This window comes from Pleurodeles waltl, chromosome 1_2, assembly GCF_031143425.1.
Source record: "Pleurodeles waltl isolate 20211129_DDA chromosome 1_2, aPleWal1.hap1.20221129, whole genome shotgun sequence".
NCBI classification, from domain to species: domain Eukaryota; kingdom Metazoa; phylum Chordata; class Amphibia; order Caudata; family Salamandridae; genus Pleurodeles; species Pleurodeles waltl.
In genome coordinates this window covers 1,193,187,180-1,193,201,881 of record NC_090437.1, presented here as the reverse complement: position 1 = coordinate 1,193,201,881, position 14,702 = coordinate 1,193,187,180, and the positions used below count along the sequence as shown (strand labels likewise).

The following is a 14,702-nucleotide window of genomic DNA, read 5'->3' as shown; positions in this document are numbered from 1 at the left end:
ACCCTGATCATACAAAACAGTTCTGGGTGGAGGACCAACTCTACTTGGGGTATGTGCATGCAAAGAAAGGTCAGGCGGTGCAGAAGCGAACCATTTCTCAATGGGTCATGCTCTGCATCAAGATCTAACACGCATGGGCCAAAAATAAATTCCTGAGGGCTTACCAGATCTGGCCCTTGACATCTGACATCAACGTGGGCCTACCAAACCACCACTGTCTGGACAATCAGGTCAGTAGTGATAGGCTCTTTGCCAGTTCCATCCTGCAGGACTTTCTCACTTGAAATTGGTTTGCAGACCCACCGGGGATGGTATTGCTTGGGTATCTGTTCAAATGTAAGGTATCTGCAGCTGGAGGTCTCTATCAGATGGACGATTTACTTAAGTAAAGTAACTTGTCCATCAGCAGCACCTTGTGTGCTGTTTCCACCAAGAAGAACACCGATAGGCCCTTTGGCTGGCTTAAGAAGTCCTGATTCGTTTTTCAATGAAGAGGTCAATGTGAGGCCTGTTTGCCTGTTCTGGCCTATAAATCGCTTGTTATTATGTCTTAAGTGCCTCGCTCTATCTTTCATACGTTGCAGGGCCAGTGTGTTCTTTAGCTGTTTGATTTCTGGAGCTTCATCAGGTAAATCAGTTTTGGCCATTCTCACTCATTCCTTTATTTTCCATGTGTGGAAGAATAATTTCAGTATGGATGGAGTCAATTGTTTGTTAAAATACTATCCATGAAGTCATCGCAACCTGAAATACTTCTTAAATAGAGTTTGTTCTCTGCAACTGCTGGGGATGACTGTATGGGCATCTCCTGTCCAGTATGTCAGCATACGCTGCTGGTTCTTCAAACTTGGCATGTCTCCTACTTGTCTCATAAAGGCATGTCTTTTACGTTTTGTGTTGTTGACTGCTGCCTGATAATCTTGTCCAGAGCTCTGCTCACAGCATCTCTCACCTGTATCAGTACAATACAATTCTGCTGAACAGTTCTTCACTTCTGTGCCTCTCTAGATGTGGTACAGGGTCTTTGAAGCTGCTGTGTTTATGTGAAGACCAGTCACGAGGGAATCCAGCTTCATCCCGTGAAACCTGCTTAGATTTTGCATCAATGTTGCAAAGCATTTAATAAATTCCCTCTTCAAATCACAGGATTATTTGCACCCTGCGCCCCATGCATCCACAAGCGACAGCCCAGCACGGTAGCATCTAGATATGTAATTAAGTAATGTGTATTTAACTGTGTGTTTCCTTTTGACAATATATGGTATTTACACACTCATTTTGATAATTTTATGTATGTGTGACATCAGTTGCAGTTCGGCCTGGAGACCAACTCCTTTGTCCAGAAAGGAAAAAGAACAGTTCTTCAAAGGAAATTAATGAAGATGAAGTTGATGCAAATGCACATAGTAAGTAAATAGCAATTAGATTGCTAAAACAAAGTAATTTCGTAATATGGCACTAAAAGACAGTGATTTTGTTGGATGGATGTTTCTCTGATTTGACAACATTAAAACAATTGTTTTATGAGTATTGTGTTGCTTCAGATTCCTGACATTTATAGCAGTGCTCTGAAAACCATTTAAGGATCAAAACCTGCCAAATATATTTAATGAGAAATTGCCTCTTTAAAAAAACAGTTGTACACTGTATGCCACATGTGCACTGCAACCTTAGTACAGTTTCCTGTTCCTACAAACGCAGTAATTTGGATTGAATTATATTCTGTGGCTCTTCTGAATCGGTAGCATTTACATTTAGACAATTTATTCTTGGGTAATGGAATCGCTGAGAAAAATAGTGGCAATACCAGTTTTAAATCTGAACACTGATAAGCCATATGACCATGAGGGTGTGTTCCAATCTATAGTTAGTGTACACTTTGTTGAAAATCTAGCTGCCACAAGTTAGAATAAATGAACTGAATACATGGTTGGAACAGAGAAAAAGTAATCTACTCATCTCTTACTCATCTCTTCCCTCCTTTTCCATTCATTATTCTCCAGTGGGATCTTAATTTGGTTCTGACCTTTTTGATGTGTGCTCCTTTCAAGCCTCTTCTCCTACATTGTGTATCTCTTGTTCTCTATCTCATAGAAATCCTACCCATTTACAGGAATGCTTCAGGGTTCAGGGTGAACTGAGGAAATACTTGGTTGTTTTAATAGAGAGACATACAAGCGGTGTCGATGGATGCTGGACTTCGGGTGCCGTGTGACAGCTTCTGTTAACTTGGCATGAAGATTGCCTTCACCCAACAGAGATATGTGAAAATCAAACGTATTACCACTACTACAAATGAAACAGGATTTGGAGGAGTGGGCGACCCAGACCACTTGCTGTAGTGGGCTTGGAAACCCTGTTTAGGGTGCTCTCTCTAACTCATTTCCTCTATGTCCTCCAACATTACCCTTACATCTTGCCTGCATGGTTTTCACAAGACTGCAAGCCCAGATTGGCTTCTTCCTGTAAGCAGGCAAAGCTCCCCGTGTTTCGTTCAGCATGTGTTGTTTGTCACCAAATGTGACACGGAATTGGGTGGACATTAAATTTTACTATGGGTCTCCCACTCTGTGTGAGTTAACAACTGGATATCCAGCGACAGGGTTGGGCCTTGAGCTCTTTCACTTGCTCTTTGGTGAAGCCTCTCCCCATTCATTGCCTCCTGTATGACGACTTCCTGCCCTCTGCTGGTGTGCTGCATTAAACACCTGGTTGCCTGAAACAGTGAAATTCTCTGTTTTCACTAGATGGGATTTAGTAGGCATTTCCAATCCTAGAGATGAGTGGAAGGGCAACAGTATCAGGTTGTTCCAAGAATTAGCCGTGGACTAGCAAGTCCACAGCTGTATATATCATTGATCCTTGCAGCTGAGGCATGCTCTGGCCACCTCATGCGAAATACTTATTGTCCCCGATTTGAAAAGTAAACTATTACTAGATGCAGTGGTGAAGGGAGGCATCTCTAGGCTATAAATCTGTAGTGATAAATTCACCTGATCCCCTGCCTTCATTTAGACAGACCTTGATGTTGACGACTGGGTGGAGGCCAACATGGCACCTAGGCTGCTGGTGATATGGATGCTATTTCCCCTTATCCAGTTTAAATATCTCCATACATTTTAGTACCCTCCCACTTGGCTCTGGTGAATGGAGAGATCTCTTAACCCTGATTTTTCCCTCGCACCTTCTTCCACTCTGTCTGGGAATGCCCAGTTATCCACCAATAAAAGAGGGCTGTCAGGGGGGGATCCTAAGTGATACAGTGGGCAGTCATTTGGAACTTGATCCCAAGATTATCCTGTTGGGCATCATGGATAACTTGGGAGGTCCTCACAGCACCTGAGCATTGGTGGCATGGGTTATCTGGTGGTAAAGAGACACATAGCTCACCACTGGCAAAAAGTCCACGCTCCTGTCACTGAATGGACTCTCAGAATGAACCACTGCACCATACTAGAAGAACTGATTTACAAGGCCTGTGGAGGGCATACAAAATATTTCAAAATGTAGCCTTCCTTGATACAGGCCAGTGCGGCCTTGGGATGAGCTGGGACAACTGGCTAGCACCACCCCATGGGGGGGGGGGGGGGTTGATCTTGCTTTTACACTATGTAATTGTCTAAGCAACCATTTTCTTGGGGTGGGGAGGGGCTGTGGTATGTAGATCACCTATTAGTGAAGTCTAGGCAGTGTCTAGGTAGTCAGGGTTCTCTAGAGGTAGCTGTGGATGAGCAGCCAAGACTTATCTAGGTGACATGCAGCGCTTATGCAGTACAACTACAGTCACAATGCACGTACGCACATGAAAGTACCAGACAGTGTTAGAAAAATAAAGGTACTTTATTATAGTAACACGAATACTGTATAGGCAATCCCCTCAACTGGAGGTAAGCAAACACCATATTATATACACATTAGAAATCAGTAAATAGCATAGAAAGCAATGGGCATTGGTAAAAGCAATAGTGAGGGCCCTAGGGGGAGACCAAACCATATACTAAAAGTGGAATGTTAAAGGCAGTCTTCCAGCCAAGGATGTGGAATCAGGGGAAGGGAGCTGGAGGAACTAGGAACCCCAGAAGGTAAGTACCAGGGTGCCCCCCAGCGACCAGGAGAGGAGAGTTACGTACCTGGTTTTCCCCAACATGAGGATTTTTTAAAAGGATTGTGCAAGACCCAACCAACACTGGAGGAACCCAAAGGTGGATCCTGACGGAAGAGGACCTACAAAGGAAGGGGACTAAGTCCAGTTCGAGTTGGAGTGTCCGGTTGTAGCAGGAGCCACTACCCACCCTTCTTTGGATGCAGGACTAGGTTGACGGTGAAAGAAGGTCCGCAGTGCAGCACCGGAGATTAAAATTGTCCCAAAAGTAATGCAAGCAATATCCCACGTCTGCATGCGAGATGCAGTCAGTCAGTGGTGCTGGAAAACCACCAACAAGCCTTGTCAAATGCAAAATAGAAGAAGGTTTTCAAGGCTGAAGAGGACCAGCAAGGTCCAGGTAACTCGACCCAAGGAGGGGAGTCAGAGGTGACCCTCAGCAGCTGGGCGAGCCACAAGAAGAGGTGGCAACCCACTGGCGGCAGGCATAGGAGTCACAGTGAGGCCCACTCAGCACACATGAAGAGCCCCACATCGCTTGAGCAGCAGGCAGGAGACTGCTTTGCATGAAGGAGTGCTGGAGGACGGGGCTACATGGAGCCTGAAGATCTGTTGGAGGAGGTTACAAACAAGCCTTGGTTAGCTGCAAGAGTTGTGTGCACAGGGGTACTGTCCTGCAAGGAGAAGTAGTGGCTTACCGTCTCCCAAGTTGGACAGCTGGTAGAGAGGACCAAGGGGACCACTCCAGACCACCACCTCTAATGAAGGATCCACGCAGTTCCGGAGGAGAAAAGATCCACACAGCCAGTCGTGGTTGCAGTTGGTGCCTGCGGATGCAGGGGAGTGGCTCCTTCACTCCAAGGGAAACTTCTTCTTCCTTCTTGCTTCTTGTGCAGGCTGAAGACTCCCCACCCTCAGCGGATGCACAGCCAGGGAAATGTTGCAGTTGCTGGAAGAAGCTGAAGAAACAATGTTGCAGAGCAGCGTCATCGCTGAAGTTGTAGATTGTCGGTTCCTAGAGGGTCCAGTTGCAGTCCTGCTGGAATCTTGCACGTCAAATCTGAGGACCCACCCAAGAGGGAGATCCTAAATTGCCCATGAAGGGGGATTGGTGACCTAGCAGGGTGACCTCCTGTCAGAAGGGGGCTGTGATGTCACCTACCTGACCTGGCCACTCAGATGCTCCAAGGGGCTTGTGCCCACCTTGGATTCAAGAAGGCAGAATCAAGTGGCCACCTTTATGAATTCTGGGCACCACCCCTGGGGTGGTGATGGACAGGGGAGTGGTCAGTCCTCTTTCCATTGTCTAGATTCGTACCAGAGCAGGGACTGGGGGTCCCTGGAATGGTGCAAACCGGTTTATGCACCAGTCCAGTGCGAGAAGGGCACCAAATGTGCCCTTCAAAGCATACTTGTGACTTGGGGAATCTATCCCTCCCAAGCCATGTTACACCTATTTCTATGGGGACAGGGTGTTACCTCCCTCTCCCACAGGAAATCCTTTGTTCTGCCTTCCCCTGCTTGAGCTGGGCAAGCAGCAAGATGGCACAAACCCATCTGGAGGGTGGCAGCAATGTGGGCTGCTTGCAAAACCCGAAAGACTGGTAGGAGCAATACAGGGGGGTCGTCTAAGGAGCCCCCAGAGTGCATGGAATCATATAACCAATGCTGGCATCAGTATTAGGGTATGATTCCGATATATTTGATTGCCAAACATGCCCGGGTTCGGCGTTACCATTATGTAGCTGGACACAGGTCCAGGACACAGGTAAAATGGCTTCTCCGCACTTACGAAGTCCAGTGTAATGGAGCTGGAGTTCATAGGGGCACCTCTGCTCATGTAGGGGTGCCCTCACACACAGGTACCTGCACCGTGCCCTCTGGGTTAGGAGGGCCTCTACCATGGGGGTGACTTACAGTGACCTGGTGCAGTGACCTGTAGTGAAAAGGTTACATGCGCCCTTTCACTCAGGCTGCAATGACAGGCCTGCAGAGACATTTTGCATGGGCTCCCCTGGGTGGCACGATACATGCTGCAGCCCATGGGAAACCCCTGGTGCGCCAATGCCCTGGGTACCTAAGTACCATATACTAGAGGCTTATATGGGGGCACCAGTATGGCAGTTGTGGGGTGTGCAATGTCTTAGACAACCAAATTTAGAGCACAGTCACTGGGGTCCTAGTTAGCAGGATTCCAATGAACACAGTCAGAACACTCTGACAGCAGGCAAAAAGTGGGGGTAACCATGCTAAAAAGACGGTACTTTCCCACACTGTGGACAAGTGACACTTGTATGTATGCTCTGCTCATGAGCAAAAAAACAATAAAAAGAACTTAAAAAAAAAAAAAAAACATGCATGCAATCTATCAGAATCTGTAACTAGCAGCTGTATTGAGTAAATAAATATTTCCTTGATTCAATATACAAATCATAAATACAAGATAGGTTTTTATGCTCAATCGTGGCATGGAAACATTAGCCAAACTTTTGAAAAAATAGTATGCTAAATTTGTATTGTAAATGGGGATCGTCTGAGCAGTGTACACAGAAAACATGGCACCTTTATATATACTTTATTTTACCATATTCAACATCAAAAAAATAATATTTTGAATTATTTCTGAAATCGAAGTCTACTTCTGACCTTTACTTCTGAGACAAGAGATTGAAAGCCATTTCTTATATACCATGGGAGAAGCGAGTTGACCATGAACTAACAAGGCCCAATCTAAAAACCAGCAGGTTTTCCTAGATGTCTTCAAGAACAACCTACACCCTGAAAGGCACAGTCTCCATATGACAGTGACCAAAAGTTGTTAAAAAAAAAAGTGAAGCTTAAAACCCAAAACCGGCAGAAATAAAACTAGATCTAAACATGCATTCCGGGTTAACGTTCACATTAAATATCAAGAGGTTTTAAATATACCCTCCAGTAGATTATTTTCTTTGGTAACTGGCTTTTGGCAGGCTATGATATTTGCCCCATAGTTTTAATAAAATTCCAGATATTTTCTGCACTATAGTTAGAAAAAGTCTGTCTTACCTCCATCTCCAGAGGTGAGTGTAATTTAACTATTCAAAGCTTGTTTAATATATCTGATAGAGATATCTAGCCACAGATTCCTTACCTTAGAATTATCCACAGGCATCATCAAATTAGATCTAGAAGATTTTTTTGTGAGCAGTACCAAGGTGGCATTGTTCAGCTCCATTTGGCATCATCTGATAGAGGCTTCTAGCTGCAGATCCCTTACCTTTGAATTCTCCACAGTCTTCAGACTGGGTCCAGAAGATTTTCGTGAGCAATGTCCCTGTGCGTCAGTGGGTGGCATTGATCATCTCCACGTCCGTTGTCATCAGTGTGCACACCAGAAATGACATTGTAGGTCCTATATAGGCTGCCATCAAGGTGTGTCATCATCAGTTCTTTTCTTTCAGCGCCAGCCAGCACTGATCTGAAGAGAGCTACCCCTCTGTACATTTTTGACTGGCCTTTTTCAACTTTTTGTCAAGTCTTTTTGAGAGATTTCTCCCCCGATATGAGGAGGGTGCCTTCTTGAAAGACAAGATTCAAGCCTTCCTGATCCTGTCATCGGGCAATGTCTGTGACGGATCTGCACCTCGTATGTCTTTGGTGTCTGGAGTGTGACCACAAACCAAAGTTGTGCTCCGAGTGCTGGGGCCTGCATCAGAAGGCTTTGCGGGAGCAGTCCCTAAAGCTGATGGCAGCCCAGCACACAAGTCTGCATACTTCAAGGTCCTGGGACTAACCGTGGTGTCCAAAGTTGCCAACGTCCCAGTCCAAGTCCTCAGGATGATCAGGAAAGTCAAGGCATAAGGAGAAATCCAAGAAGTCAAAGTGCTGTTCGACGTCTCCTCATCCGTCACCTAAAGAGATGAGGGAGCATCAATGTTCTAGGTCTCGTTCTGAGGAACCTATGTCTGGTCTGACTCTGCGCATCCCTGAGTTTCCAGGAGCCCATGTGATCCCTGTCCAACTCTGAGAATTTCATGAGACCACAGGCCTTATTTTTGAGTAGCCCGACCCTGATGGAGCACCTTCAGGCCCCACGGGATCAGAGGGGGCCCAGTCGGGTTCCGCACCTGCATCTCCAGCCCTGCCACCGAGGGGCTCCCAGAGATCAATTCCTGGATCCAGACCGGCACTGGTCGTTTCACCTTGACCTTCCCCAATGCCGGTCCCGACCCTGATGCTCCCAGGGCTGTCCGCCTCCACGGGTGGCACCATTCTCATTGTAGTTTTAGACTCTGCCAGGGAGCTGGATGGGTGTCGTACATTGGATCCTGAGCTTTGTTCCTATGGGCTAGGCTTCCGGGATGAATGGGAGGGGTTGCTGGACCTTATACCAGCCACATGAAGAAAAAGTACTGGTGTGAAGACTTAGGTGAGACTTCTTCAGATCCTGGCATGCTTTCTCTCCCTACCGTGGCTATGGAGGAGGGAGCTTCTTAAGCTAGGTTACTGAGGAGGGCAGCAAAGGTCCTGGATCTTCAGTTGCCCTCATTTGCCATCAAGGCAAATGTCTTGAGAGAGGTGCTGCAACCAGGAACTTCCACCTCAGAACCCCTCCTCCTGTTCAAGGATCTCTCCAAATCTAGTACAAGGGCTCTTGCGACCAGGACGACTGCCCGCCACCATCGCCCCTCACCTGGAGACCCAAGTTTCCTCACCCAAACCCTACTCCAGAGAGCTTGGTGGTCCAGACTTAAACTTCCCATGGTGCGTTCCCTACTGCACCCCCGGGCAGGTAATCCAAGAGGTTGAATAGCTTTGGTTAGAAAATGATTTCTTCTACCAGCCTTGCATTGCTGTCAGTGAACGCCGAATGCTTATTAGACTACTGTTCCCACACACTGTGGGACACAGTTGCGCAATTGGTGCCACAGGTCCTGGAGGAGGCACAGGCCATTCTCCCAAGCAGTCAATGATGGGAGACCTGCAGCTAACTTCACTATCCTCTGTGGTTTGGACACAACCGACTTGCAAGGCACAGCAAATCTTTCCACTGTGGTGGTGCTCAGATGCCATGCCTTGCTGAGAACATCTAGCTTTCAGGGTTTGTCCAGGCTTCCCTCATGGACATGCCCTTTGATGGCAATCTCTCTTCGGGGGACAAGGCAAACTTGGCGCGTAAGCACTTTAAGGACTCCTGGACTATGGGCAAGTCTATGGGTCTCTCAACTGTTCTGCGTCATCCCCAGTTTGCCTTACTCTCTTTTTGTGGCTATGGAAGTGGCTTCCAACCGCGCTAACCTTATCCCAGCCACTGGCTTGCGCAAGCTTCCCAGCCTCTGCGTGGACAAGGTTGTGGTTCCAACTGATCCCGTGGGTTGAATGGCCAGCAGTCTGGACCAACCCACAGCCTGCCCCTTCAGGCCCTTCTCCCCCTCCAGCAGTTGCAGCCTCCAAACCCTACTCATCTTGACCATTTAGATGATGGGTGTCCAGTTGATGCCAGAATCTCCCATCATCTTCTCGACTGGCAGTCCATAACACTGGACATGTGGGTCTACAAATTGGTCGGAGGGGTTACTCCCTCTCCTTCAAGGCCACTCCTGCTTCCAGCTTATGACCAGCTGACGAAGGACCATTTGTCTTTGCTCTGCAAGTAAGTCATAGCTCTCTTGGCCAAGGGAGCCATTGAGAGGGTTCCAGTGCCAGACGTAGGCTGTGGTTGCTACTCCCGCTACCTTCTGGTCCCCAAAAAAGGATCAGGGTCTTCAACCTATCCTGGATCTCCAAGACCTCAGCCTCCTTCTCAGAAAGGAGAAATTGAGGATGCTCACTTTGGCTCAGGTCTTGTCTTACCTGGACCCCGAAGACTCAATGGTAGCGTTGGACTTGCAGGGCACTTATTTTCACATCCCCATCCTGTATACCCACAGATGTTAGTTGCGGCTCACGGTAGGCCACAAACACTTTGTTTACCGTGCTCTCCTTTGGCCTTACTAGCACCCCTCAGGGTTCACCAAGGTGATGGACGTTGTTGTAGCTTATCTGCGCAGATCAGGGGTGTCAGTCTTCCCCTATCTCAGCGACTGGCTGTTGAAGGTGAACTCACCCCATACTGTCGTCTCCCACCTCCAAACTATGACGGAGCTTCTGAATTTTCTGGGGTTCACTATAAACATGCCAAAGTTACACCTGACTCCCTCTCCGACTCTCTCTCTTTCATCAGAGCTGTTCTGGACACAGTACAGTTTTGAGCTTATCCTCCCGAATAGTGAGGTCAGGATATTCAGACTATCATACCGATGTTTCAGCCTCTATCATTGAGACTTACTCTGAGGCTGCTGGGCGTCATGGCCTCCTGCATCCTGAAACTGACACATGCCAGATGGCATATTTGGGCTCTGTAATGGGACCTGAAGTTCCAGAGTGTGCAGCATCAGGGGACTCTCTCCAGCATTGTCCAGATCTCAGAAGGAACTGCAAAGGACATGCTGTGGTGGCTAAAGAACCATGGTTGGGTCAGAGACAGACCCCTCTCCCTTCCCCAAACAGTTCTCATAGAATTGACAGATGTGTCATTCTTGGGATGGGCGGCCATCTGGAAGAAGTGGAGATCAGAGGTCTCTGGTTGCCAGCAGAATATGTACTCCACATAAACATACTGGAGCTCCGTGCATCCGACTTGCCTTGAAAGCATATCTATTCCCTGTAGGAGGCTGGCTCAGAACATAATGTACACCTATAGGTGAGGCACCCTGTACTGAGTCCAGGCAACCCTTAGTGATAGCTCTCATAGGATAGCTGTGGAGAGCAGCTAAGGTTTATCGGAGAGGGTGTAAAGCAATTGCAGACACCACACAGGTCAGTCAGTGATGTACACACGGTACACCAGTGTTAGAAAAATAATGTATTATTTATTAGAACACAAACTAACTTTGGTATATCTCCTAACTGGAGATATGAATATACAAATATATACTCTGAAACCGGTGAGTAAAGGCATAAAATAACATGGGCCCCTATGGGCGGGCAAACCATATACTAAGAAAAATGCAATGTGAAAATCACTACCAACCCAAACTGCCGCCCAATGACCTTCAGGGCTGGGGAAGCACTGGAACACCAAAGGTAAGTAGGTAGGATTCCACAGGCACCAGTGTGCAAAGATATTATCTTGGGTTGCGCATCAATAGGATAACATGGGGGTAGTCGCGGTTGGAGTTTTCTAGTTTTAGGAGCCTTCCCAGAGGACCCCAAGGCATCCCGTTGGGACAAGGGAGTGTTCAAGAGTGCACCCAACCGGGTGCATAGGGGTGAAGTTGTGTCAGAACCTCCCGTTGAAGTCAGTGGGGACCTCCGTTTTCTGGCTGCTGTCATGGCCCGTGAACCGGGTCCGTGGAACCCAGGTGTGGATTACTGAAGAAGAGGACCAAAGGAAAGAGGGGTCAGTGTCCAGACCACCCCAGGGGGGCCCAGGTGGTGCAGGGGGCAATTCCCACCCTTCTTGGAGATGCTTTCCTGTTGGACAGTGGTCAAAGAAGTGCAAAGAACCATTCCTTCTTTTAGATGCTCCCAGAGGACACCGTCCTTATGGTCCTCCAGACTCATCAAACAATTCCTGAAAGGGCTCTTCAGGGTCTTCCCACCATTCAGACTCCCCCCCCCCCCCCCCCCCCCCTCCTTTGTGGCATCTCAACACAGTCCTTACACAGGTCAAGAAACAGCCATTTGAGTCTATTTGCAGGTCCACTTTGAAGTTTCTATCCCCAAAGGTAGCCCTCCTGGTGGCCCTCACATCAACTAGATCGGTCAGTGAGATCAAAGTCTTCACAATTCAGGAACCTTTCTTACAGATTAGAGTCAACAGGATAATCCTGCATACGAACCCACATTTCATACCTAAAGTCCCTTCGGACTTCCATATCAATGAGCCGCTTATTCTGAAAACCTTCTTTCCAAATCCCTCAACACCAGCGGAAAGAGCTCTTCATTCTTTAGATGTTTAGAGGTGCATCAAATGTTATCTTGACAGGACCAAATCATTCCAGACTAACCAATTGTTTGTCACTTACAGTACATGAAGAAAGGGCCGACCCCTTTCTAAACAAAGCATTGCGAGGCAGATATGCTCTGTGATTCAGATTTGCAACCAGGCGGCAGACAAGCTGTTACAGACTTCTGTCCGTGCTCACTCTATGAGGGCTATGTCGACCTCAACTGCACTTTTTTCAGGATACCACTCAGGAAATTTTCAGAGCAGCTACGTAGAAAAATCAACATACTTTTACTCAACATTACTGCCTTCGATTCCACTCCTCAAGAGGAGGTAGCGGTGGGCCAGGTGGTCCTAAGACATCTTTTCTAGTAAAGGTGATCTATCTCTGTCTTCCCACCATCCTTGTTAGTTCTGCTCATTGTTTGCATGAAAAGGTATCAAATGGGAAGTGTTTATATCCTGCAAAGATACTGGAAACAGATGTACGCAGTTGTGTTTTGCTTTGTGTTATGTCTGAATATTTGCTTACATATCCTGCTGGTATTTTTTTAAGGTTCTCACATTTGACATTACAATGTGCCTCGCTACTGCTTTGTACTCTCATTCAAGCATGTGAATCTATGAAAGTTCTAATACTGGAGTAAGAAAATAAGTTACTTACCTGTAATTGAAGTTCTCCAGTATTGGAATCTTTCAAAGATTCACAAGTGACATGCTCTCCTCCCCTGAGACACTCTCCTTTCCCTTCTAACATGGTTCTCCAGCACTTGTGCTGTGGAAACTCTGAGGGACTGGAGCTTCTCTCAGGTGTGTTCTCAAGGGCATTGTAGCCTGATTAGCTGAGGTATAAGTTTGGCCTCTTTTTAAATTGACTATGATAGACTGCAACATCAAAGGGCCTAGGGCCTTCTTGCTCTATCTTTATCATGATATTACTATTACATGGTACTGGGGACTCCCATTTCGACGACGGGCAATGATTCAGGCATGTGAATCTATAGAAGATTCCAGTACTACAGTTACAGGTAAGTAACATATTTTCATTTTAATACATAATAAGACCTATCTGAAGATGGTCTGCTTCTGCACGGCCTGTGTCTTCTTCGCTTCAACATACTCCATGAATAGTTGGTCTTTCACCCTGAAGTCTTTGGTGTGGTCAAGGTAGAACAACAGTCTTTTTGGTTCCAGACTTTGGAGCCGCTCCTCTTCGTTATAGGGATGTGGAGGAGCGTAAAACATAGGCAAGGATTGGCCTATGTGAAATGGAGTGACCACTGTAGGTTGAAAGGAGACCCCAGTGCAATGCATCAGTTTGTTAGGGTAGATGGAGAGGTACGGAGGCTGATGATAAGGCCTGAAGCTCGCTCACTCTTCAGGCAGATGTTATTGCCACAGAGAAGGCTGTCTTAATCGTAAGGCGCATGAGGGGAAAATTATGAAGTGGTTCGAAAGGAGTACACATCAAAAATGTTAGCACAAGATTAAGGTCCTGCTGAGGCATGATAAATGGCAAAAGAAGAAACAGATGAACAAGGCTTTTCTGACTGCAAAACAGCAGAGGTGGCAGAGAGATAGCTCTTTAGCATGCCCAGAGCAGATCCCTGCGAGCAAGAGAGAGAATGAAAAAGAAGGACTTGAGAAAGAGGGGCAGAAAGGAGATCAATTTGTTTTTCAGCATACCATGCCACAAATTGTTTCCAACAGCAGGCATATACCGACTTGGTGGAGGGGCTCCTGGCTGCTAAAATTACATCACAGACTGTGGTAGGAAGGTTGAAAGCAGTCGATTGTCGCCACTCAATTTTCACATACGAAGGTAGACACTAGACATGTTTGGGTGGAGAACCTGCCACTGAAACTGTGAAAGAAGACTCTCCTGAATGGGCAGCCTTATTGTAGGTCATGCTCAAGAGCTTGGAATACCACACCCTCCGTGCCCAGTCCATGGCCACAAGGATGACTCGGGCCTGGTCGTTCTTGATGTTCTTGAGAACTTTAGGCAGGAGTTATAATGTTGGAAAGGTGTACAGGAGGCCTGAGATCCACTTCAGATGAAAAGCATCTCTGAGCAACAACTGCCTTGGAAACTCCAGTCACAAAACTTCTGACACTGCAATTTTTTCCCCAGGGAGCACCGTTGGAGTGTCATTGAGAGGGAGGCCTTTGCTGTGATTTGGTCACTGAAAAAGTTGAGACCATACTTGTTTGGTACTGACTTTATTGTTCAAACTGACCACAGGCCTCTCAGATGGCTCATGCAAATGAAAGGAGAGAACCCTAAACTTTTGAGGTGGTCCATATCCCTACAGGGAATGGACTTTGTAGTGGAACACGGACCTGGGACTGCACATGGCAATGCAGATGGCCTTTCTAGGTTCTTCCACTTAGAAAATGAAGATTCTCTTGGGAAAGGTTAGTCTCATCCTCTTTGGTTTGAGGGTGAGGTGGAGGGGTTGTTTTGTAGGAAAATGCCACTGTTGGCATGGTCACCCCCCACTTTTTGCCTAGTGTTGATGCCAGCTTTTATTGGAGGTGTGCTGGGACCCTGCTAACCAGGCCCCAGCACTAGTGTTCTTTCCCTAAAACTGTACCTTTGTTTCCCCGATTGGCACAGCCCTGGCACAA

The 14,702-nt window shown here is 47.0% G+C and overlaps 1 protein-coding gene across 2 annotated transcripts in view; it reads left to right on the top strand.

Annotated features, from left to right (window-relative positions):
• HTT (huntingtin) overlaps positions 1 to 14,702 on the top strand; it is a 1,416,422-nt gene that overhangs the window by 1,018,572 nt on the left and 383,148 nt on the right. For both annotated transcript variants that reach the window (XM_069203496.1, XM_069203501.1), the window contains one exon: positions 1,308 to 1,406. In XM_069203496.1, coding sequence (XP_069059597.1) covers positions 1,308 to 1,406 — 99 coding nt within the window. The remainder of the gene's footprint in view (positions 1 to 1,307; positions 1,407 to 14,702) is intronic.